This window comes from Phalacrocorax carbo, chromosome Z, assembly GCF_963921805.1.
Source record: "Phalacrocorax carbo chromosome Z, bPhaCar2.1, whole genome shotgun sequence".
In the NCBI taxonomy this organism is placed as follows: domain Eukaryota; kingdom Metazoa; phylum Chordata; class Aves; order Suliformes; family Phalacrocoracidae; genus Phalacrocorax; species Phalacrocorax carbo.
Genome location: NC_087548.1, coordinates 74462456 through 74487770, shown reverse-complemented (window position 1 = coordinate 74487770; position 25315 = coordinate 74462456). Strand labels below are relative to the sequence as shown.

The 25315-nt window shown below is 39.9% G+C and overlaps 1 protein-coding gene across 3 annotated transcripts in view; it reads left to right on the top strand.

Moving 5' to 3' along the window:
• SUSD1 (sushi domain containing 1) overlaps positions 1 to 20325 on the top strand; it is a 63026-nt gene extending 42701 nt beyond the window's left edge. For 2 of the 3 annotated variants that reach the window (XM_064438839.1, XM_064438837.1), the window contains 3 exons: positions 3408 to 3447; positions 6334 to 6427; positions 9284 to 20325. In XM_064438839.1, the coding sequence (XP_064294909.1) occupies positions 3408 to 3447; positions 6334 to 6427; positions 9284 to 9422 (273 nt within the window). In that variant the 3' untranslated portion in view covers positions 9423 to 20325. The remainder of the gene's footprint in view (positions 1 to 3407; positions 3448 to 6333; positions 6428 to 9283) is intronic. The other variant, XM_064438838.1, reaches the window with a different exon arrangement.
• The last annotated feature ends 4990 nt before the right edge of the window (positions 20326 to 25315 follow it).

The window sequence follows — 25315 nt, the reverse complement described above, 5'->3', positions numbered from 1 at the left end:
TACAGCACAAAACAAGAAGGCATGCCACTACTGATCTGTGAGTCGTAAAGAACTCACAATTTTGGAAGCCTATGCCCAAATCTCAGTAAGTTAAAACAGCTTCTATTAAGAAATGTAACTGCCTCAGTCCAAAGCAAGTGAAACAAAACAAATACATATAATAGCTGTTACTGGTATCGACTAATCTGTGCAGCATATGTTTTTTTGGCATCTGTTTTAACAACAGTTAACAAAGTTTTTATAGCACAGAAAGTGATTTCTGATCTTGATACAAGTCTGTTGGTTGTCATAAATTTTCAGTTAATTGTGTGAGGGAATAAGTAGGGAAATTACATCTGAAGACATTTGGTTCATAAATAATGTTAAGTTAGCCCAAAATATATGGAAATTTGGGCAACAAACTGTATTTTTAAGGAAAATTTATGCTGTGGAGCAGGTTTGTTAATGAGTCCGATGTGTACAAGTCTAGCCTCTTCAAACACTCCTAAATACATCCTTGAACTCAGTTTATGTATCCTTGGGTTTTATGCATTAGTTTCCCTAGCTCTTTCCTTTCAGTATTTTCCAATGCTGGGGAACATTTCCTATTGTTACTTGAGTTGAGCTCTGCCAGCTGCTTGTTAAACTGCTTCTAAGTTCCATTATTCTTTTTCATATAGATTATTTCTTGATATTTCATATCTGGCATTGCCAGATGCATCTTCTAGGCCACTGTTTTAATGGAGTATTATTTCTGTTACTGACGTGACTCCTCACTTCCTTCCATTTAAAAAGCATCAGCTCCTTACCACACACTTTCCTGTATGGCTTTTGTTACTTGAAGTACACAAAGTTACAACACTTACGAATCATTATGAGGACTGTAAATACCAAACAGCTTTGGTTCCCAGCTCTGCAACTCTGAAATGGAACTTAGACCTGTGGCTTAAAAGTACTGGTTTATCTTCAATTCTCATGCCCTTGTGTTTTGTGCAGTTGTTCGTATTAAGAAGTTAAAGAAATTCAGAATTATAAATTGAGGGTTGTTGAGTTTTGAGACTTTCTGAAAATCTGATTACTTAAGTAACTGAATTTGGATTCAAGAGTTAGTATTTAAAAGTCCGCTTTTTAAAAAATCTGCTTTTTAATTGGCCCTCAGTTATTAATACATGTGAAATAAACATTTCTGTGGTGTATTTTACTTGTGAACACATTTCCATTTGAATAGCGACATATTAGGAATATATGTCATGGACTCCTAACTAATGTTCTCATTATTGCACTTTTATGTCCTGGCGTCCTCCACCCCCTTCATGCTGAGAATGGTACAATTTGCATCATACAGGCTGAAGAATCATGGCTTGGTTGTGACTTTTTATTACTGTTATTCCTCAATATACCCGATGCTGTCTTTGTGTTAAGGGTGGGAAAATCAGTTTAGGTAAAATTGTGTGGACATGGTTAAGACAAGTAAGCTCTTCTGTTTTATTGAGTCCATGTTCATTTATCCCTTGCTTAGATCTGGAGGTCCTGAGAAAAGTGTCTACTGTGTGATTTTTACTTTCTCATTATTTTTCAAGGTGGAGGATTTAAAACACATATTTCATTTGTGCAGGACGTTCAGATGTGTTAAAAGGCTGGTCAAATCATCTATGAGGAGATTGTTGGGGGTGTACAAGGAAAGCAGTTATGAAGTCAGAGATAATGGAAATTACCATTTTTCATATTGATGACTTTGGCAATTGGAATATAGGGATGATGGAGACCAAGGGAGGATTTGGGAACAAATGATAACTTACTGTCATTATCATTAAAACCTTACTTAAGTGGAATAAATTGCCCACCCTTGGAAGAGTCCTCTCCATGGTTGATACTGCTAATTAAATAACCCAAACCCATCTGGTACCTATTAATCTCCGGTGATTACTTTATGGATCCCATGCTCTACAGAGAGCTAAGGCTCATAATGAAGGGCAAGAACTAGAAAAAGATGTTTGACGTTTAAACTTACTTGAGATTCATTTCTTTAGCATAGCTTTTGTTCAGTGTCAGCATCAGCTTTTTTGGATCAAACAGTTTGTGCATGTAACGAAAGTAAGAGCAGGACCATGAAAGCTGAAGATGACATGCAGTCTTTTCAGGAAAAAAAGCTATGAGCTTTTTGGAAAATTGAAATAAAAATAACCCCTACTGTGACAAAAGTCTGTTAAAATAAGCCTAATAAAAATTATCTGAGAAAAGTATATCGGCATGGCAAAATGTTTTCACTTTTCTTAATAACTCTTTTAAGTGTGCAGCTGTGGAAGGGGTTTCTGTCTCCAGGATAGCTACCTGAGAATATCCAGGTTGAAATACGGACTGTGAGATCCATGGATACTCAAGTATTTGGAGCAGTAATTTCACTGATAACTTTCTGGAGAGGTGCTAATTAATCAGAGGAGGGGATTTATAGTTCTATGTAGTATAAAGTGCATAACCAGAAAATTCCTTATAAAATGAGAGTTTAAGAAACTGTGAGATTCAACTATTCAGAATGTGGACACACAAAAGTAAGATTAAGCATACAAATGTGCCTTTGTCCTTTTGCGCAAATGCTTCAAAATGTAGCTTTCCATTTCATAGAAACATATTGTTATCCAAAGTAGCATAATACAGATTTTACCAAAACATGAATAATACATTTGTATGTATTCCATGAAAGTCTGTGAAAGTCATTTAGCAGGAAAGTACGTATAGAAGCACTACAAAAATAGACTTCACAGTAATTGTACAACAGATAATAGAACTTAGAACAGAAATTCTTGTGTATGTATGAGTGTGAAGTGGTGGGGGGAAGAAAGCTCTGCAGGGACCAAAGTGTACTGTAGAAAAAACAAGCGTGTTAAACAAGTCTGCAAAAGCAGACCCATGATAAACATTTATTCAACTACTGTGAACATTAACTGCTGTAAGAATTCTACAAAAATTGTTAAAAAATTACGAAGCAAGTTGTCACAACTGAAAAACCCCTACATCTAGTATTTGAAAAATATGCCATTAAGTACCATATTTTAACATATATATTCTACATAGGGATAGAGTTGATGCAGGATATTCAGCCTTATCTTAGCATTTATAAATTCTGAATTCTCATCCAAGCAGCTTCAAAGATCATTCCAGGTTACTTGCATGCCTAGGTTGTAGAAAGAAATTAGGAGTGATGACCTAAAAGACCAGATCCAGCCTTTCATCAAAGCTCTCTCTCTAATCTTATCTCTGTAGTTTATAAATCTTTTCAGACAAGCTAGAACTGCTACCAGGGCAATAATAAACTCCATCCCCAGTAGTAATAAAATACAATGTGTTGTGGGTGGCTGCTCTTGCAGGGGGTGTTAGCAATAATAAATTTCTCTTATGAGAAACAGTGATTTTTATGTTTTCATTTTCAGGTGAGAACACAGTCCTGTGCTGTTTGGGCACAAATTAAAAGTGAGTAAACTTTTCCTTCAATGAGAAAAGGGAAGTTATCATGGCTTTGCTTGGCAGCGTAAACCAATAATTGCTGTGGCTGTTTTTTCATTTGCCATTAATGGTTAGTTAACTTCGAGGATTGGAAAGGTTGGAGGCATAAAATTTGCCTTGCACCTTGGTGTTCCATTCTAATGGATTCAGCAATTCATTCTAAAATGGATATTCTTGTTTCTCCATGGTTTTCAGTGTTACCCTTTTTATGAATCACATCCAATCTTTACAGCACTTTTTGTGCACAAAGAATTTGAAACACAGATGTGGTTACAAGCCTGTTTTAAGGTAGTTCAGTATTGGCTTAAAGATTTTTGTAAAAAAAAAACATTCTTTAGTTTTAGAAGCCACATTATTTTATTTTGGTATGTTCAGGTGGTCCTTGGAGAATTAGGCCCACCTATGAACTTAGGAAAATAAAAGACACCATGCAAAAATGGAAAATATGGCTAATTTTTGTACTTGCAAATACAGTTTCTTAAAAGTATAGTGGCATAACTTTAAAAGCCTGTGATTTTCTCAGCATGGTTTTATCTTTGTTTCTCTTTTTGACTATAAAATGTTTCAAGTGAATGAGTTTTCCTCAGAGGATTTTGGAAGCCACTACAGATGAAATTCCTTCCTTTCCATCATGGTAGAGAGTACTGTCTTCACCCATTTCATCATGTTTCAGCAAAAAGCAAACATTCACCTCTCCTGACGAAGAAAGTGGCACTACTGGAGTCCCCTGCAAACTCTAAATTCTGTTTCTGAGTTGAACGACTCACAAATTGGAGTTAGGAAATGCAGTGACACTGGAGAACGAGACAGTACTTTGGAATGATAATAAATTGTGGGGCATGGAGTGCTTGAGGTGCATCTCCTCCACTGTTCACAAAACCCATGTCTGACTATTGCTATTGCTGATCTTCTAGTGACAACTCTATGTTTATTTCTGGGGTGCCTTTTGTTGTTTACTCTTATGACCTAATTCACTTACTGCTACACTTAGAATGTAATTTAGGCAATTTGTGGTTGAGACTCGGCTAAGATCAAGGATTGCCTAGGTTTGAGGGCTCTATTGCTAAAGCTGTGTAGGCAAGAGCTGTAGAACAACTCTGAAAAGATAGAAAACTGTCCTCTTCTGAATTTGTCATTTATCAGCTTACAGAGCATTGTCAGAGACTGTCTTAAGTGTAAGTGGATTTTGATTTTTGGGATGGAAAGAATGGGGGTTGGAAGACATTTACAGGAAAGGTCAGGCCTTTGGCTTTCTGTTGTAAATCCATTTGTCTTTATATTGAATGGACTTCTAGCCTAGTCCTTGGCCTATTGTGCTTCTGCTGCTGGAGAGCAGAGAGTATTTTTGGCTCACTGAATCCTTTGAGGAATATTATTTAATTCAGCTTGTATGGAAGGCAAATCAGTAAATTAAATATAAACCAAGTGGCCCTGTTTCAGATGCTGTCTAGACAAAGCTACCCATTGTATGATAAATCATTGTCATAAAAGTGGTATAAAGCTGTTAAAAGCACACTTCCTTCTGTCACAAGTAAGTAAAATGAATTTTGCAGGTTTTTCACCAAATATACCCTACAATGTTAAGGGAAGACAGTTCTGCCATTTTTATGGAAGGCTGATCTCTGCTCTAGAGATGCATAACTTCTTTATAGAAACTGCTGTTACAGTGATGTAAGGACAGGTGTAACTTCTGCCAAAACTGAACATACTTGTAGATTGAACAGATTTTCCTCATAGGGTTGCTGTCTGAAAATTCTTTATTTTGCCAGACTCGCAGTAAGTTCACAGGTGAGAGGTGCTTGCACAGATAAAATCCTCGCTTCTCTGAGCAGTGTTAGGCAAAGGTGGTCAAGTGGTCAGGTGTGTGTCATGGCTCTGTGTGGTGTTTTGTGCTTCAGATCAATTGTTGAGGATGTTTCAGGTGAATGCCCAGCCAGTTTTGTGCCTGCACATTCTGATGAGCCAAAAAAAGAGTTAAATTGAAGTAACAGAAGTTGTTTTTCTGATGTTCAGGCACTTGGAGTCTCATCATGGACATACACAGTAATTTCACTGAATATGTGCCATTTTTGCAAGAATTTAAATTTTTGCTAAAACATTACTCATGCTTGCAAGATTTAACAGCCAGTAGAATTGTGGAATCTTGCAGGAATAAGATCCGGTATCCTAGATATCTGGGAAATCCAGTAAGAAATGGGTAACCTTTGACTGATGCTGAAAACAGGATAGAGGTGGCGGGAAGGGACTGAGTTTCTTTTTTTCTCAGGTTACCTTTACCAGTAGTCCTCAGTAATTCTGGTTTTGATAGCAAATCACTGTAAGCTTTCTGTTTTGTTCCTGGCTAGGTTCTGGTATTATGGGCTTGGGTAAGGCTGTCATTGCCAGGCTTATTTCTATTCTGTCACTGGGGGAAAAAAAATAGAATGGGAAAGAGAAATCATGGCCAGATTGTAAAAAATTTTGAATGAGATGCATTGAGCCATTTAATAAAGCACTAGGTTTTTCTGGCACCAGAGACCACCTTGGCATGTGATTTAGACTAAATTGCCAGTGATGAGAGGGGAAAATGTTGACATTGAGTATCTGAATTTAAAAGAAAATTTTTTTAAAAAGTAGGAAACTGAGGGATGGAGAAGTATAATCACTTTGGAGAAATACACCATTTAATCTTACTTCCTCAGCTAGACAGTAACTATTAGATAGTCAGCTCCATTACTACTTGACAGAGCAGTAAGTCCAGCATCTGAGTCTTGTTACAGTACTTTAGCTTTGAGCAGATTCAGCTGGTCCGTCACCAGGTGGAGCTACCTATTTGGTATTTGTTTGTTTTAATTGTTTGCTATTTTCTTTCAGCTTTATCACCCACTCTGCAATACATGACTGCTGTTGGATTAGGGTCAGTTGCTGCTGTCTGCCTTATACTGTTCCTGTCATTCTCAGCAGCACGGTATGTATTGTTACTAACTCTGGTTTTGTAGTCTTCCTGCACAAAGCATATGTGTTGTTCTTTTCAGGTAAGTTTTTCTTGCCAGCCTGCTTGGTTTAGGCCTCTTGGGTGGTTAGAAACTATTATCAAGAGTTCCTTCAATGGCCTCTAACGCTGTCCATTGCTTGAATTGATGCCCTCTGTATCTTTACAGTCACTGGCGAATCATCTGATAAGTACGGGGTTCATCTTAATAAAGGAAGGACTCAGACAGTGAGTAGCACCAGTAATTTGGTTTAGAGGTCTTTTAGATTTAATGGTAACTAATAAATGAGGTTTACATGCAGTGCTACTCTGAAAGTGAAGTCATACCAGCAGAAACGTTGATCCACTTTTGTTATACAAGGACCCAATTTCTAGTCTTCCCAACTTTATTCAAAAGGCCTAAAAGGATTGTTTTTCAGCAGTGGTTGACCTTTAGCTAAAGGCCACAATAAAAACATGTTAGAAATTTTTAAGAAATTGATTTCTTTCTGTTTCATGATCCTTCATGCAGGGGTAGTAATTTTATAACTGTCTTCCTTTCAGAGGGAAAACAAACATGTGCCTTTAAGTAGTTGTGAATGTCTATATATATGTAAAATCTCCTGACTAAAAAAATGCATCTTTGTTTTTGTTTTAATACGTTTATCTCTTAGAACAGTCGTCTGACTTAAGTTCCTTGAAAGGTCAGGAGCCTCCACCTTGGAGGCTGTGAAGTGCAGAGCAGTGATTGGTTAAGCTGCTTATTTGGTATTCAGAAATAGAAGCAGCTAGTCTTACACAGGACTGGAGAAAGTAGGATTATTTGGATTATTCATAGTGGTCTAAATTTCAAATCAGTTTTTAAAATCTAAATTCCAAAATAAAGGTTCCATGGTGTCTTTCTTTCCTTTAAGTAATTAAAGAAAGGGATCTCGGGATTCCTTTGGTAATAGGATGGAGTGGTAAACTTGAGCTTGCAGTGTTGATTGGTTTTGGTTTTTGAAAAATATTATCAGAGTCAGCTTTGACATTTGAGGCAGACGGGTCTGTAACTGTCTTCTTGTCTAAACTAACACTCCTGGCAGAGGGCTTATAGCAGGAGATGGGGCATCCCCAGGCTGTCATGGTGTGAAAGGCTCCTGAGTTATTTCAGTTTCTCTGGTACAAATGTGATAGAGAGATGTTAAATACTTTTTAAACCTATCTCAAATCAATTAGCATCACAGAGACAGGAGAGCTATTTAAGATAATAGGCAGTAGTGGAAGAATCAAGTATGAGAATGAAGCAGTTGTGAATGAGTGTAGAGAGGATTAGGTCCTGAACTTCCACTTCAGTCTTCTTTTAAAAAGAGTGAGAGCAAAAAAAACCCAGGTGACATGCTTAGGGAGCTGAGTACATGGAGTACTGAGATGACAGGGGTCATGCTCTAATGTGGTGTAATGTTGGGGGCCAGGACTTGATAATTCAACAAGTATCTTTTAGGCCCTTGATTCCAAGTACAGAGAAATTCTTGAATCCATTCTCCTGTTTTAGAGAACATCAGACAGAATCCTTCACAGAAATTGAAGCTGCCCCATCCCAGTAGGAGGCAGAGAAGGGAAAACCAGGTGTCATTTGTCATGAGACCCTTCACAGTGCTCACAAGAAGTAGCTGTATAATGTTCATAAATAACAAATAGTTTTAAATGAGCACCAGTTTAATGCCTTTCTAAGTAAGAATATAATTTGAAAAAACTTGTGAAATCAGCGTCCTGCCCTGTCCAGTTGTAAAGCCATGGTCCTGTTTTAGGCACTGTACTCTAAGAAGGATGGGACCCATCAGGAGAAAGAGGCAGAGGAACTTGACAAGAGAGACATGAGATCCATCTAATCCAAATGCGAGTAGAGTAATCTGCCAGTTGCTTAGGCTGGCAGGGAAGAGACTGCCAAGAAGCACGATATACAAACATACAAAAAGCCATTATAGAAAGACCAACTTCCTCCTGACCGTAGTGCCCATGGTACGGTGCTATCTATGGCAGTATACTGGTGTGCTTCTGAACAGTAGGAGAGGAAGGCATGGGGACAGATTGCTGTGAAACCATGGCTTCTGGGTGGTCTGCAAGAGCAGATTAAACAAACATTTGTCTGGAACAACACAACTACAGCTGATCTTGCCATGGTGTCAGGTGAATGGTCTTGGATTATTTCTTGGGGTCCCTATAAACTTTCCTGTTCTGCAGCTTCTGTCACAAAGAACCACTGTAGTCACATGCTCACCAGTTTGCCACATGTCTGCTGCCTATGGGATTATATTACTGCTGTGGGACAGATTGTGAATTCCCACTAGCATGGTTGCTGACAGCAGTTTTAACTGTTCCACAGTGAATAAAAGTCTGACACTGGATTAACAAAGGGCACAGCCTGACTGCTGATGCTCTTAGATACTACTATGTTTTTTCCAGTTAAAAAGTGCATTAGCCTATGGTTGTTATTATTAATGTGCCTTGTCACACATTCACCTTGCTTCATTCCTCTTAATCCTTTGCTTCCTTTTATATGTGATGCCCATTGAGATGCATACGGACAGCGCCAAAACTTTGAAGATGTGCATTGGACACGAGTGTTGTCGATGCCAAGATTAATGTAGGTCAGGTAGTCATCAGTCCCTATGGGAATGCTTCCTACCCATCTCACACCAGCTGTAATGTTCAGAATTTATACCAGCACCTTAGGCCTTCAAAAAACTTTAGAAACTCTGTCATTTATCCCATCAATATGAGTGATGTGAGTTCTCTGTTAGGTCCATGCTTGAGTTTTGAATGGTTTTTAAGTATTTTTTCTTTTAATTGGAATTTCTTCTCATTCTCCAGCTCTTATCTCCACAGCACAGTGCACTCCCCATCTGCTGCTTTAGACTGTGAGGCTGTACATTTATCGGCTACAATGGACATGGCACAAACAGGGACTGCGTTATCATTCCCAGAGAATGAAAATGTGTCTCTTCTCTGATGTGTTATCCCCTGAAGTGAGCATAGAAAAAATGCATTCTTCTTACCAAAGCCAGCATCTGTCGGGTATGGATGTATCTCCACGGCACATATGTACTATAGCACGAGAAGCTGAATCTGTTTGTTACTGGAAGTGAGGTATTTATTGTCCCCCGTTGTTTTCACATGGTGTGGTGTATAAAGGAGAACCTTCCCTCACAAACAGGTTTGTGTCAGAGGCATTAGCATGTGTCCCATATGTTGGCCACAGGCTTTCAGCTATTCCAGCCACGTGAATGCCTGATGAGTGTCTGTATTCTGCTTTATTAAATGAATAATCCCCTGATCCAGCTGAGACTCTCTGGGGGTCGACTTCTACTTTAGATACCTTGGGACACACAAACTGGCCCATTATGGGAGAAAATAAAGATCAACCCTTACATCAGATAAAGTGCCTATTGTATTTCCAAGTATAAATGTAGAAGACTTTGATCAAACACTTACAGGTAATGGTACTTCAATAACATGTACAGGTTTGTTAGCCATGAAATTGTCACATTTAAGTAGTGTCAGCAACAGATGTGTTCCAGAGATACTGCAATCATTGCTCATAGCAATTAGCAATAATTGCAAATAATATACCAATCTATAAAACTGTAGTTTGCCAAAAAGCTGAGTAGCTTTAATGGCATGTGAAACTAATTTAAATAAGGAGGTACCTGTGTTAAGTGCAGTTTTGTTAATCTCCATTCTATAATTGTAGCCAAGTAAAGCCATTAAATCATTGTCTGGTTAATGAGCTGGTGTGTAACATCTGGTTAGAGACCCTTAATAAAGTACAATTAACTAATTTCCTATGGCATACTCCCAGTTAATATTTTTTCCTTCTGTAAGAAAGAACCAAATGCCTTTGATTACTTCCACTCCTGTTCAGAAGTTGTTTTGAAATGTATTAGCAAAATCATTCTGTTTACTAGTGAAACGAAGAAGCAAGAGTTTTGGGTTTTACTCAGTTTTGTAATTTTTTCCAGTTATGTTTTGTGTTTTACCACTTTCAATATATGATACCCATTTTTGGAATTCTAAATGTTTCTGATTCCTGATGGTTTTAGAATTTTAGACATTCTGTGTTTCTAGGTTGTGTTACTTTATTTTAGGTGTTTGAAAGGGTATTTTGAAGTGTAGCAGCAGACAGTGGGTAACAGAGAGGAATTACAATGAAAGTTATATGAGAGAGCTTTTAACTGCTGCATCTAACAGAGGTGCTTTTTTAAGATCTGGGCAGACACCATTTCTGTTATCCAACATTTCCACTGCTTACTACATCTGCCCTGCAAGTTAGTAAGTTTTCAGTAGTTAGTAGCTGAGTAAGAACACCCTTGTCTACACCAGTCATTAAGAGTTCGTAATGTTTTCTTTCACTGATTGAGAAGAACAATTTAACTGTTCATACTGGGCTACTATTACCTAATTTTTCAGTTTCTCCTGCAGAATTCATTCTCACACATTCTGCTTGTAATTCCCTTTCTCAGTGGAATAGGTTGCCAAGGTGTGGCATAGCAGTACAAACTGTACCACTTCATTCTGGTTCATTCTCCTGCTGCTCTGGTCCTGTGAGAGAGTTCACGGACAGCGGTTCCTGAATAAGGGAGAGCAGGAGGGGCAGGAAATGATTTAAAGGGGCAGACATGCCATCCTCTGTGAAAGAAAAGTCTCTTCACCTTTTACTGAGACCAGCAGTGTTCCAGTACGTTATGCAGGACTGGGAAAATAAAGTCCATCTTGTCAGTGGGTGTAGTTGGAAAGCTGGATGTCTTCATTTAACCTTCAACAAGTATTTTCTATTTTATTCTCTGTGTGCATCTTCTTTACCTAGCTTGTCTTTTCATAAGGTAAAGTTTCCAGAGCAAGGTTTCTTCTTACCAAACATCCACACTTGTGCTGGGACTTATATAATGTATTTAGCGACTCATTTGGACATCTCTGCACAGCAGGGCGGTGCAGTGTATTAATACCCAGGAACGGACTGATAAGGGAGAAGCAATGAGGCGGGACTCCCTGCCATCTTAAGTTCTAAACAGCTACAATCCTGCAAGTTTCCTTCTTTCGCTCTGCCTCATTTGTCACTCTTGGCAGACATACCTCTGGCTGTGAGCCTGTCTTCATCTGTCGTGTACTTATCTTTCTTCCATCTACATCTGTTTCAGTTTAATGTGGGAAGCATGGAGAAGTAAATTAGCCTTGTCCTCCTCAGATAATTGTGCAAATATTAACAATTTGTTTGTTAGAGGCTCTCTATTTCAGAAACATTGTTCTGTTGCTCCCAAGCTTTTCAATTATATTTTTTAGTTATTTCTTAGGAAAGTAAAAAAGTTTAAACAGTAGGAAATTAAGATGTAGCTAGACTAGAAGAAGGTTCTTGAAAGTTCTACTCAGAACAACTATTACAGGCCTGGACAGAAAGAACAACATCAAATTATAGTGGCTGTACTTACTTTTGTCCATTACAGAAGCAAGGTTGTACAGTGAAATTTATCTGGTTTAAGAGTATTGCTAATGAAGGCCAGTTCTCTGACATTTCTTTAGTAGGAAATACACCATGATGCTAGAAAGATTTTCACTGCAAATACTAACCTTTAGATGTCTGATCAGATAGCTGGTTTACAAAAACACTTCTTAGGAGAAGATGGTCCTAGCAGATTCCACTTTGAACAGGGCTTTGGAGTGAGAAGTGTCTGTTTGTAGGAGTACTTTTGTTACTCAGCTTTATAATCCTTACACTCAAGTTTATGGAGTGATCTAGCAGCTCTATTTTATACGTAGCATCGTGTCGAACTAATTGCAACATTGATACCACACACCCTTATGGACTGAGAAATTCTAGAGACATTTCTAATGATCCTTCACTGGTGTTCCTTCAGTTAACACTGAAATTCTCCTTTTTCTTCCGATTTTTTTTGCTCTGCTTCCTCAGATGTGTTCCACACCCAGGCCAAGTAAGGTAAAGCCAGCTGAAGTTGCTCTGCTTTTACTGCAGATCTGTACCCATGCATGGTGCTATACTGAGAAACTGTTTGGTTTAGACACATACCAACGTCTGCGTTATCTCTAAGTGTTTTCATCTGTAGAAGAAACAGGAAATTGTTAGCCCTGGATAAACAATTCTGTGTAACCTTAAGTTAAACTGTTTTTTCTTTTATTCTGTAATAGTGAGGTAGCATAAAGGTTACTGTAAAAATCCAGCATTTATGCAGGTAATTGTGATGGTGTGTCAAATGAAAAACCATTTATTATAAAATACATCTTCTGCTACATATCACTGATGGGTCCTTTAAATCTTTTGGTGAGATTTCTTTGTTTTGGGCATGATAAGGCACAGCCAGAAGCCATCCAAGCTCGTTTGTTTGTTCCAGTATGTATAGTCTCAATCAATTGTACGTACAGGGCCAGATATGTGGGCCAGTATGCTCCTTGTTTCTATGTGTAGTCTCAGATTTAACTGTTCTCAGTCACCATTCCTGTTTTCCCAGGTCTTGCACTATTTTGCAGGGCCATTTAATACTCAGCAGAATTCAGCCATAATCCAGCATGAGCTGTCAGATCCATGATCTCTAGCCCAGATGGAAGTATTTCTTTTCCTAGTGACAGCATTGCTAGGGAGTTACAAAAGTCTCTGGGGAAAAGAAAATAAAAATCTAATGGTTGCGTTGTTTTCAAGGACAGAGCTGCTGCCTTCAGATGACGTTCAGAGGAGACCCTGAGAAATCATTTGGTGATCTCAGTGCTGAGGTCTAGTGGAAAGGAACAAGTGTCAGCACTGCAAAAGTACCTCCACAACAGCAGTTCCTAGCAGCAGGAGAAATGCCTCTGTGGGCAGCACAGACATGTGTTCCTTTTGGCTCTGACAGAGGTGAGGTCTGAGGAGGCAGAGAGTGATGACAGTATTTGTGGTTTGGCTATTATGGAGCTACTTCCATTATAGGGTTAACAAAAACAGCACCTTCATGGTCACAAAAAAAGGGGAACTTGCTCTTGAAGTTTTGTTTTTGCTCCTCCTCCCCTTCCCCAAACGTTTGTGTGTATTTTGTCCAGAAATACAGCTTTTTTTCCTGCAGTTTCACAGATGAATAAGGAAGGGTGACCCTTTATTGGTGTTTTCCCACCTTGAGGAAGTACAATTGATTTATTTCAGTTGCAGTTCATGTTTTATGTTCCCTGGTGTCCTCGTTGGATCACGATGATGTGAAAAACTGTATACTTTACGTATGTATAATACATGTTTATGTATATATGTAGTTTGTTCTGTTTCTTCCATCTCACTTACGAAGTAATTGAAGTTATAGTCAGAATTTCACAGCAAGGGTGGGGAAGTTCAGTATCTGCCACCAGGAGTACAAAAAATATTAATAGAGCAACAAAGAAAGGATTATAGAAATAAAGTCAGTTCTTAATAGAAGGTAATTTCCAAAGGCCCAGATTTTCCTAAGCAACTTTTATCCTGGAATGTTTTAGCGTGACTTTGATCACAGTTCATATAAAAGTCTCTCCTGCAGCCATCCTGGAGAAGTGAAAAGAGAGCAAAATGGATTGGAGTAGTCCGGTGAAGATGTTTCAGGCTAACAGGCACAAATCAGCTGTGCCAATACATTACATAAAGCCTAACATAACAAGAATGTAGGGGTGGTATAAGATGGTTCTCAGCTTTCCCTTTTAGCTGTGTAAAATGACCTACTCGGTTTGGCTCTTGGCTAATGAAGATGATAAGAAATTCCATTTTGTTTTGTATTCCTCTGAATTCTTGCTATTTTATTTCCATGTGTACAATTGTCCTTTCCTATAACCTGGAATATTCATTCAGGCACAAAAAAAGCAGAGCCAGGTGAATGTGGAATGCCAAATAAGTAACAATTGCAATTATCTGCCCAGAGGGAAGGAAATACTTCTTTAATAGTAGTTCTGCATTTTTGCAGTATACCAGTCCCTTACCGGCAAATGAATAAAATTATTTTTATGTGATTATGCAGTATGTTTCGGAATGGTGATTTGAGTGTTTTGTGGCTAAATGAAACCTGGCTCCTTCCAGTTCTGTCAAATACTACCTTAGTTCCTTTATTCTTCATGGCTTTAACCTGCCAGATGTTCATTTTTATTAGAATAAAACAGGCTCAAAATTGGGCATGCATCCAGATATTCTGAGGAATTCAGCATTCTGCCCCATATTTTTGTGAAATTCCCTTGAAATTATGGAATTATCCAGGTTCTCACCCTGAGCAACTTAGCATTATTCTTTTTAAACTTAGTGCAATTATATATATTTACATTAGTTTAGAATCTGCTCTTGTGTTTTGACTCAAAATAGAAAGAGGAGACGAGAGATGAGTACATTGTGCGTTTTCATGAGGAGATTGAAAGCAGTAGCTGTAAGAATGTTTCCTAGTATGGCTGTGCCAGTATCCAACAACTCTTCAGCAGTACTATTATTTATCCGCTCTTTGTCTGCACAGGAGCTCAGTGTGAAGCAAGGTAGATGGGAATTTCCAGCTGTACGTTGCCTTTGTGGCGATTCCCTTTCTTGTTCGAAGGTGCAATTTCATCCTATTTTTGTTTTTCCTTCTTAAATGATTTTTCTGTTTGTCAGTCGAACAGTGTTTGAGATTAAGTAGGATTGTTTGAGTTAGTTTAGGATCCTGTTGATCTGTTCTGCATTTTGGTGGGACTCCTGGGAGTTTGTTTTATTTGTCCAACATCCTGATAATTACTGCAGCAGAACTGATTCATATTTTTCAACACCCCAGACTGTTTGAACACATTTTCATGTATTGGCTTGGGGCATTTTGCAATGAAAAGCCACACCATCTTTGATAAGGTATAACAAGTATTTCTTATCTGAGAATATGACTTAATGCAAGTACCAGTTCTGGCTTTGCCTAGGTTCATCCTCCAAAACAAAAGGCAGAGTTCGTGCACTGAAAAGGGATTTCATGTAGAGTGACAAAGTAAAGCTTAAGTGACAGTCATTTTGTAATCACAGGAGCGATGAACCCAGAATACTTTGTAGAGTATCAGCAAGCAAGAATACTACCTTAACATGAGAAGTGATCCAGTTTAATCCCATTTAGATGTCACTCTGTTCTGCATTTATCCATAAACATGTCCCAGCAGATTATAGTAAATCAGTATGATAGTGAAATACTTTTGCCTCCATGCATTTAATCTGGTACCTGGCATTTCCCTTCCCAGATATTTTCCTCAGAAGTCTGTCTTGGGTATTGAGTAATTGCTTCCTGTGTTTAGTCATACCCTAAAATATTCTTCTGTATGGGTAAAGTCTCTGTAGTTGGGATATGCTTCTCCATAGGAATAATGGCCTGATGAAAACAGTTTGAAGTGCTTTGGTACAGTTTGTGGAAACTGCCATACCTAAGAGTGTTATTTCACAATGCTGGCCCTCCGCTCTCTGGATATCAGGAGCTTATTCTTTGCCTTTTTTTTTTTTTTTTTAAGATTTCCTGTCCCTTTGGAAAATCTTAGCTCTGCAGCCTCTAATAGCCTGGAGCGCTTACCCCAAATTTCACTTTTTTATCCCTTGTCGTTGTTAAGGTATGCTTTGCTGTGGGTGGAATATGAGTCAAGATGTAGAATCGTAGAATCCTAGATTATCTCATGTTGGAAGAGACCCATAATGATCACTGAGTCCAACTCCCTGCTCCTCGCAGGACTACCTAAAACTAAGCCATATGACTAAGAGCATTGTCCAGACACTCCTTGAACTCTCACAGGCTTGGTGTCGTGACCACTTCCCTGGAGAGCCTCTTCCAATGACCGACCACCCTCTCAGTGAGGAACCTTTTCCTCCTGTCCAGTCTGAACTTCCCCTGACACACCTTCATTCCATTTCCTTGTGTCCTGTTACTGGTCACCTGAGAGAGGAGATCAGCACCCCTCTCCCGCTGCCCTTGCTTGCTTGGCATCACTTTGTCTGAGCTAATTTGTGTTAATTCAATGTTCCTTGTGCATTACTTACTGTAAGTAACTGTTTCACAGTTTTACTGTTTTCTAAAGAAACAAGCCTGCTAAAAACTCTCTCCACTTCCCCATAATGTCTTTGCCCCCAGGCACATTCAAGAGCAACAGGAATCACAAAGTCATGTTGTGAGTTTGGTGACAGCAGGCAGTTGAGGACTAGAATCCAGCCGCTGTTCTTGTCAGACACCAGAGAACCCACTGCACAAGTAAATGATGTTATAAATGCTCTGTCCATGCTTTAGGAAACATGTAATACAGAAGAATTCACTGCACATTCTCTCTCTTACATGCAAACAGCAATGAAAATTTTTTACTGCTTAGTATGCAGTCAGTCTCAAGTGCCTGCTAAAAGCTGAGCTCATGTAACAGCAATGCTCAGGTTCTCTTAGAAACTCAGATCAACCACAAGATACAAATCCAAGGAAAGCCAGGCTTGGTTGAGCTCAGTGTTCACAGATCTGCATGTTATCTAAACCCTTTCAGCATGCCTGCAGGTTGTTCCCTGTAGGCAGATTTAAACAATTATAGAACAATGGTTTTTTAAATACTCATTTACAGTGTTAATTCTTAAAACATGTTATGAGCATTGGAAAATCAGTGGAGCTGAAGGCAGCTGTCAGAGTGAATCACTGAAGTGTTTTTCACTAGAAAAGAGCAGTGATGTTCTCTGAACTCATCTCTGAATAGAAGAGGAAAAAAAAAATGCAAGTGCAAGCTTTCCTTAGGTAGGTCTTACCTGGTAGCTACTGGTCCAGAATGATGACGTGTAGGCAGAAGAAGATTACAGGCAGACTCAGTCCTCCTCAAGGAACATGTTTTCCCAGTGCTCTGGTGTTCTGGGAAAGATGGGCATGGCACAAACAATATCCAAGGAACATGCAGTGCATAGAAGGTTTACCAGCCAAATCTTGGTGTTCATATGAATAGGAGGAAGCAGATAGATTTGTGCAGGTATGCTGTAGTGAACTGAGTAGTGTAAAAGATTTTAAATGTGAAGACAGGTAACACTTAGATTCATTGAGTCAACAAAAGCCTTTGCATCTCAGACTTCTACGGTGGGCTTTTAAATGTGGCCTCTAAACCATTCTTTTCATGCCACATTCATGCCCTTAGACATTTATGTTCTTTCCAGGAACTGTGCTGAGTCTGCAGGTGCCTGCATCTATAAGGCTCTGTATTAAAGGCTGCTCATTACAGGTCCTCATGTGTGTGAGCTGCGATTTATTATTGTTTTTGCAGCTTATAGTATTTGCTAATTCCACTGTTGCCTGGCTCTAGCAAAATTTTGCTGCTTTTTAATGAGTAATCCAAGAGAAGTCTCCACTTCAGTCTTAGCCTTTCTCGTAGATGCAGAAATCTGCCTACTGGCTGCTGGGAAATCACAGGCTACAGATACACAAGTCTTGAAACTGCAGAAGCAGCAGGTTTCTTTTCAGCCATCCCCGAGCGCAAATAACTATAATTAGTCCTTGTTTTTCCAAGTAAGAAGCAGCTTTCAAAACCAGTATAAATCTTTCTCTTCCTGTCTTTGACATCCTCAAGCAGCATACTGTTCTCTGACTTACACTTTGTTACCTTTTTATCTTGTATTAATTTTCTCCTACATTATAAATGAAATTCATTTCCCTTTGTCTTCTTCTCAATGGAGTCAATGTCCTGTGGGAACATACGACTGTGTTTTTTTCCTTTTTGTAGGGAGGGGGGAGTGATGGCTCTTTTCTGCTGGGGCAAAAGAAATAATCATCAGTTAGACCCCTAGGAAATACATTATATTTAAAAGGTCTTCCAGCCTGAGGTGTAGATGAGGATCTCAAATGTGCTTGCCGTGACATCTGCTCTTTTGCACTGTTCCTCTCAGATTTCAAATCAACGCAGAAAAGGTGCATGGATACACTTTAAATTTGGAAATTTCTGTCAAGCAGCAGGAAAACCAGAGAGAGAGAAAATCCTTATCTTGCAATCTGACACCAGCAAAATTTGATTCTTCACAATAAATGATTGATCTAAGAAAAAACCCTAGGGAGAGTTCATATTTAAAGGTACAGTGAAGAGGCAAACTGCCCCAAACTGCTTGGCAACAGCATCCCAAAAGGAATTGCCTCTTTTGCTGTTGGAGTTTTGCAAAGGAATTGCTTCCTCTGCTGCTGCCAGTCATTTGATCTGCCTTTATCTTGGCCCCCTGCAGATTCTTAGGATGCTTGCCATCACATTTAAGAATGTATTTTTTGGAATCACGGGATCCGCTGCTTATCTAGCCTTTGCATTTCTCTATGGCAGTCTTAACAGACTGTTAATGACTCAAAACCAGTACTCATGGCTGTTTCTAACATGTTTGGCAGAAAGAGTTACCAGATACTTGCTTCTAAGATAATCTTCAGCAACAGATTTTTAATCAAGGGATCTGCAAATGATGTGTGGAGCAAATGACAGAACCACTCTGTTCAATCCAACTTCAGGCTGCCAAAGGCTGCCTTGCAGACAGCATCTTTGATATGTGTCAATAGGGAAGCACTACCACAGTTAGAATTAGAGATCCGCTAAAGAAAGAGCAATGGCCTGACACCCATTAGAACAGTTCTTTTGTGCAGTTTTTGAGCTTTCTAAGAAAAGTAGCGTTTATGTCAAGACTGAGCATTTATGTCCAAATAGGTCGCATTCTAAGAGAAGATTGAAGGTCTGCTGTTTGAAAATGCAGGTTTTAAAAGTGCTGTGACTGGCTCACGGAGTCTTTCTCTTCAAACTTCTTTAGATTTCTTTTCAAAAGTCTGTACTTTTTCCTCCTCACTGCCCTTGAAAAAAATCAGAAAACTTGATTAAGAAAGAAAAGAATAAGGTAGACAAGATCTTAATATGTTGCTGAAGCAAATTAGGGTTTGCACCAAGGCAGTGCAGGTAAGTTTTGCCTGGGCCATTTACCCTTAGCCAAAGGAGAGCCCTAGTGTTTTTGGTGTGGGACTTGCATATGTGCCTGTGGTCAGGGTTTGCACATTTGGCTATGCCACTATGTGCAATTGAGGCACTGGATTAATCCATTTGAAAAATACTGATTAAAAATATGTCAGAGGTTTTTAAAAGTGAATATGGAGGTTTGTTTAAAAAACATGACTAAATCAATTTTGCTTTTAAAGAAAAGAAATGTAGATGGTTTGGACAAACTGCACTTTTAGGCATTGCTGTATTCACTTACTTGTTTTTAAACTGCTGCGCTTTTTTTGTACAAAACTTTTATAATGTTCCTCTGCTGGTTATCTGGGGTTGATTATCTTAGAGTGCATCTCACTGGGATGAAGAACCTTGTCTCTGGTTCTGAATATAGGTAATCATTTTGCTCCCACACCTGTCAATGTATTCCTGTCTTCATTACCTGTTCTTTATACATCATCTTTATCCTGGAGAATTCGAAACACTGTTCCATGAGAAAGCATAAGGAACAGAGAAGTTAGGGGTTGCACTGGCTGCCGCAGAGTGAATTGGTAAAAACATAAAACTGGAACTGTTGTAGTTTGATTGTCAGTTTTGTATCATGAGTGCTGATTTAGACAATGCTATCCTTTTCTCTTCTGGTAACTGTCTTTTATGGCTTAGAAGGTGGTTCTGCTGCACATATCTGTCTGTGATCAAGACCTGGTTTTCAATAGCGTGATACAGATTGGTTTTACATTATTTCTGTGAATGAGGTTACATACGGTGCTTGCTAATATTAGGGTATTTCACATGGATTGTTAGCCACCTTTGTGCTTGTGATTAGAGCAATACATTTTGAAAGTAGGTGGAAAACAACAATATTCTGTGCTCTACTAATTCATGCATTATTTGTTAACAGATGAAAATTATTTGTGGGAATGTTATACTGAAGGGTATTATATCTATTAAAAAATATTAAAATATTATGTACTCTGTAGCTGTGTGCCTCATACTGATTCCAGGCAAGAGGAGGAGCTTGCTTACATAAAGAAACTACAAGTAAAGCAACCTGTCTGCATTCTGTAAACATGGTGTCAACAGCAGTCAGTGTTACATGTGCAGTTCCCCTGAGCCATGATATGGTCTTTGCAGTTTCTGTTGCTTTAAATTGGATACCAGCTAAATCCACAGTACCCTGGTTTCCACAACTTCAAAAGGGTGGTGGGAGGCAGAACAGGACAGTACTTGCTGTGGGACTTCATTGGAGTTATCTGCTCTCTCTGATAGTCTGTCTGCTAGCGTGTGGTACAAGCTCACAGATGCAGAGACTAGAAGTATCAGAAGCATCTACTAGTAGGCTTCAAGCATATGGTCATGATCTGAATCTAGTGAAACTTTAATTCTTCCCTTCTCCTGCTATATGAGAAACACTTCATTGGCAGCTGCAAAACAGCACTAAGCTGTGGCTGACAATCATCTTTTTGACCCACAGCAAAATCATTGGTGGAAAATACAGGCATTTTCTAGGGGAAAGGACAATTGACACTGAAGGAAACTTCGGAGTGAGGCCAGGGAAAAGGAACTATCACAAGAACATGAGTAAGGAGGGGAATGACTTGCACAAGAGATAAAGGAAAAAAGAGCAGACAGAAGCGTGGAGGAGATGAATGTACTACTTCTGCTTTTTGTGCTGGTTTTTTTTTTTTGCAATATCCATCTTTGCTGCAGTCCATCATAGCCAGCTGCATTTAGTTGTCCATTTGAGGGGGTAGCCAGACAGATCATTTGGAAGTCAGCAGCATGTGTGTAGTGATGCAACATCATGGTCACTCTGGCTGTGCTGGGGGTGGGGGCAGGGGGAGCAGGAGAAACTGTATTTCCCCAGCAAAATGTTTACATACAGAGAAGAAATGGTGTAGTGGGAGCAGTGGGGACAGCTGAAGCAGCCTTTGGGTTAGCGGTCAGATCATAGTTTCCTCTGAAAACATGGGATTTTTTTTTTCCCTTCCAGAAATGTGGAAAGCTTACCCCTGACTTAAATTTTGCAAAGCTCAGGGAAGTAGGCACCAGTAGACACTTTTCTAGACTGGTTGTTCAGGCATCCATCAGAAGTCAGATCTTCTCTTTGCCCCATTGAGAGCAGGAGCTTCAACTTGAATCTCTCCCCGTGCAGAAGGCCCTGAATACCGTAATCCTAGACACTTTCATAGGAACTCTAGAAATTGCCTCCCTGTCCACCCAGCAAATCATGTTCCAATGCAGTCCATCTAAGCTCCCTCCAACCCCTTTAAGGAAACAAGGCTTTCTGCTGGTTTAAATTTTTTTCTCTTTAACAAGCAGTGTGTTTGGCTGTGTGCTTGGGTATGAAAATGGTACAGTGCTTATGCTCTAGCAATCTGCAGGTGTAAGCACAGCCATGATCTGAACTTGGGCAGGAACTGCACACCAGCGGCTGTGCTACATAGCATGGCAAGACTGGCAGCACCCTCTGAAGCTCATGGGACCAATGTCTTGTGTTCCTGTGTGGAGCTCCACCATCCTTCATCCATTTTGTGTCTGGCACTGTGGCCCCCCTGCCCCCTTCATGTTTTTTTTTTTAGTAAAAAAGAATTTTAAACGATTGTAAAGTGAAATAAAATGTCTCCTTTTGTTTTGTTCTGTTTGAGAGATGCCAGTGAACCAAAACAACAAACAGCTCCTGCTTTGGCACTACTGACCTGTAGCGGCCTTGCTCCTACCACATAGGATCTCCCTGAGACTGTGACTTTGATTTAGCCAAGTGCTGACATAAGTGAGAAATGTAGATGATTAAAACCTGATACAGATGGGTTTCACAGCCTCCTGTTATCTTTCCCAGCTTTTAAATGGTTGTTGGTGGTTACATACCCAAGGGCTTCTACTAGCTTCAGAATTTTTTGTCAAGCACAATGATACTTTTGTGACAGAAATACTCCTTTTCTTATGGAGGAACACAGGGTTAAAGAAAGGTTGTGAAATAATGAAATAAACAGACATTTTGTCAGGTACAAACTTTATGAAAGTCCAGTGGTTTAAAACCACTTTTTTTCACAGTATTCCCTATGTAAGGGAACAGCTGGAGAGAGGAAGGTGTCCCTTCAGACCGTCATAGTGTTGTCCCGAACAGCGGGTTCATTCATCCGGTGTGCAAAGCGCCAAACTACACGCAGAGCGGAGGTATTTTAGTTAATTCATTTTTGTGCAAAGATTGGTGCTAGGTGGTAACCCACAAAGCCAGCACCCTGCACTGAGAAACTATGAGGCATTCATACAGTTAAATGTGTCAGTCACAGCTAATATTTACCTGCCTCAGCTAATAATTGTTTAATTTCATTCTCTCTTCAATGTAACAGTACAGCTCACTTTCAATTTACCACGCATGCTCAGAGGGTAAGGCACTTAATAGAGGGGGGCCAGTTCCTGGCCTATGGGCCTGAGTTTTAGTATTATAATAAGGAGAGTTCCCCTACTGGGCACTTTGTTTTAGTTCTTATCAACGTCCCAATTAGTTGTTCTCCTTGACTCTACGCTTTATCACCCCATTCTCAGCGGCTTCTGAGGTGGGAAGTTTGCTTTGATCAGTCTCTCAGCTCTCCCCTCAAGGTTATATTCGAAAAACAAGTGCTTCCCTATCTCTCAGTTCCTGCCTTTGGCCAGCACAATGTGTTTTGCCAGGCTCGCGTAGCTCATTGTTACGGCTTAGCAGAAAATTTTAAAAATTCTGTTTTCTTTAGGATATCAGTAGTACCCCTTCTACCTACGTGCTTGCCTGAGCTTTAGTCTTTGCATCCAAAGGCAAGCCCTCAGCCTGAGCTGCTCTGTTGGGCTTTTTATCTGCAAGCTATCTCTAAGGCATTTAGGTGTTAGCAGTTCTTCTGGGGGACAGAAAAATGCCCATAAACATCTTAACTGGATACCTACATACTTACAAATTAGGTTCCTGAGGGTGGAGATGTCTGGAGCTGTTCTGGATGAACAGGAAAGGCAAGGGCAGTAACTGCTCTTGCTTACTGCGAGCTACGCATGAGGTAAAGGTGGTTCTGATGAGAAACAGTGCAGTGGCATCAGTGGACCTCTGCTGGAGCCCTACAGGGCTGTGGAGAAGTCCCCTGGCCCATCACTAGTAAAGGTGAACGTGACAGTAATTGGAGAGGCACTTCTGGACTGGAGTAACGCTCTCCCTAGGAAGTGAAGCTGGTCGAAAGCTGGACCAGACCAAACAAAAGTGGATGTTTCACCAGCATTGGACTGTGAGATGCAGGGAAGTGGTTGAGGAGTATTTGTTTAATGGGTGTTTGTGCTCAGAGATGAGTAATCCTTTATAGCCACGGGCATTGAGAGAATGGGTGTTTGCCAGGCTCTGTGAGTTGCATGTGTAAATATATATTTGTGTATATATTGACGCTTCATTTTCTTGCCTCTGATAAAAGGTTTTCCCATTACATACACAGGCATTTGAATGCATGAAATTACTTCCAACACCTAATGTCATCTAAACTGTAGCAAAAAGAAGGGGCAGTTTGGCTTTCTAACTCCTCCATTGGTGGAGCACATTGCATTACCACTCCCCAGAGAACATAGCTGCACTGCTGAAAGCTCACTGAGACGGCTGGATGCATACCTGCGCCACTGCTGAGGTGCAGTTGTAGCTGGGAGAGCTCCATGTTCCAGTATGCCCCCTGGTGATTGCCAGATGAACTGATCTGATGTCTTCTGATGCAGATTTCGCAGGGAGGTGGGAGGTACTGCATGTTTTGTTCTGCTCCTCAGGGTTGTCAAGGGGAAACTTTGTGTCTTGCCAGAGAATCCCTGAGGATGTCCCCTGCAAATTCAAAGCCTGCATCTGGTTTGGTATAACGCTTGCTGAGAACCATGGGATCTTTCCACTCCTGTTTGCCATGCCACAGCTTTTCTCTCATCACCTGCGGACCACTTTGCTGTCTTTGATTTTCTTGATGAAGTGCTGAAAGTTGCAATGGTATCTACAAGCAAGAGAAAGTTTTATAGGAACTGAAAACCACAGTTGCTGGTATAGCTACTGCACCCAAGCGAGAAAATTAAAGGCCTAGAAAGTTCTGGTCTTACAAGTGACGAAGGACTTACTACTTACTCACCATCAGGAAAGGGTCAAGCAAACAAGGAACAGCCCAAAGTGTGTGAGCCAAAGCACGTCCACAAAAATAGCAATTCCCTTTAGCTCCAATGGGACGATGCCCAAACCACAGAAATGTTGGCTATGGGGCAATTTTTCAAAAAATTAACTTCTTATTAGCATTCCAGTGACCCTTTAAAATACATACATCTACATGGAGAAGGGATGAATGGTGGATACAATCGCAGACCTCTGTCCTGCACTAGCTTTCCATATAATGTATTTGTATGACTTCCTTTGCCATGTGTTTGCATAGCACCTGACTATTTTTCATTGCAACACCTTTATATGATGTGGAACTGCACTTAATGCTGTCTTGCTGGAGGGAGGATGGTGGAGTGAAAACAGAGGGCTTAGTTGCTGAGCTACTTTTAGCCATTGTCTTACAAGTAACCTCTAAAAAAGGTGAACTAAAGAGGGCAGGTATTGTTAAAACACATCACAGAAAGAGGTACTTGTGAGTCCTGTGCCAGCAGAGCAGCCACTATAGAACTGTTCTGTAAGCCTTCAGCTTTTACCTCCTTAGGGTAACTGTTAAACCCACACTGTCTGCATTCCCCCTCTGTGCTGTGGGTGGTTATGACAGTTCTTCCACTGAGATCCTGGCAGGGTTAAGGCATTCATTCCTGTATACATAGTTTTTTCACAGAGTAAATACAGGGAAACATTAGCATAATCTTTATTGTTTCAGTGCTGCAGGCGTAGCAACAATAGAAGCAGGCTGATGAGCCCACTGGCTGCAATGGACAAACTCTAAAATAAGAAGGAGGCTTGAGGTAGTGTGCGTGGTACAAAACTCTGTCAAAAGCAGCACT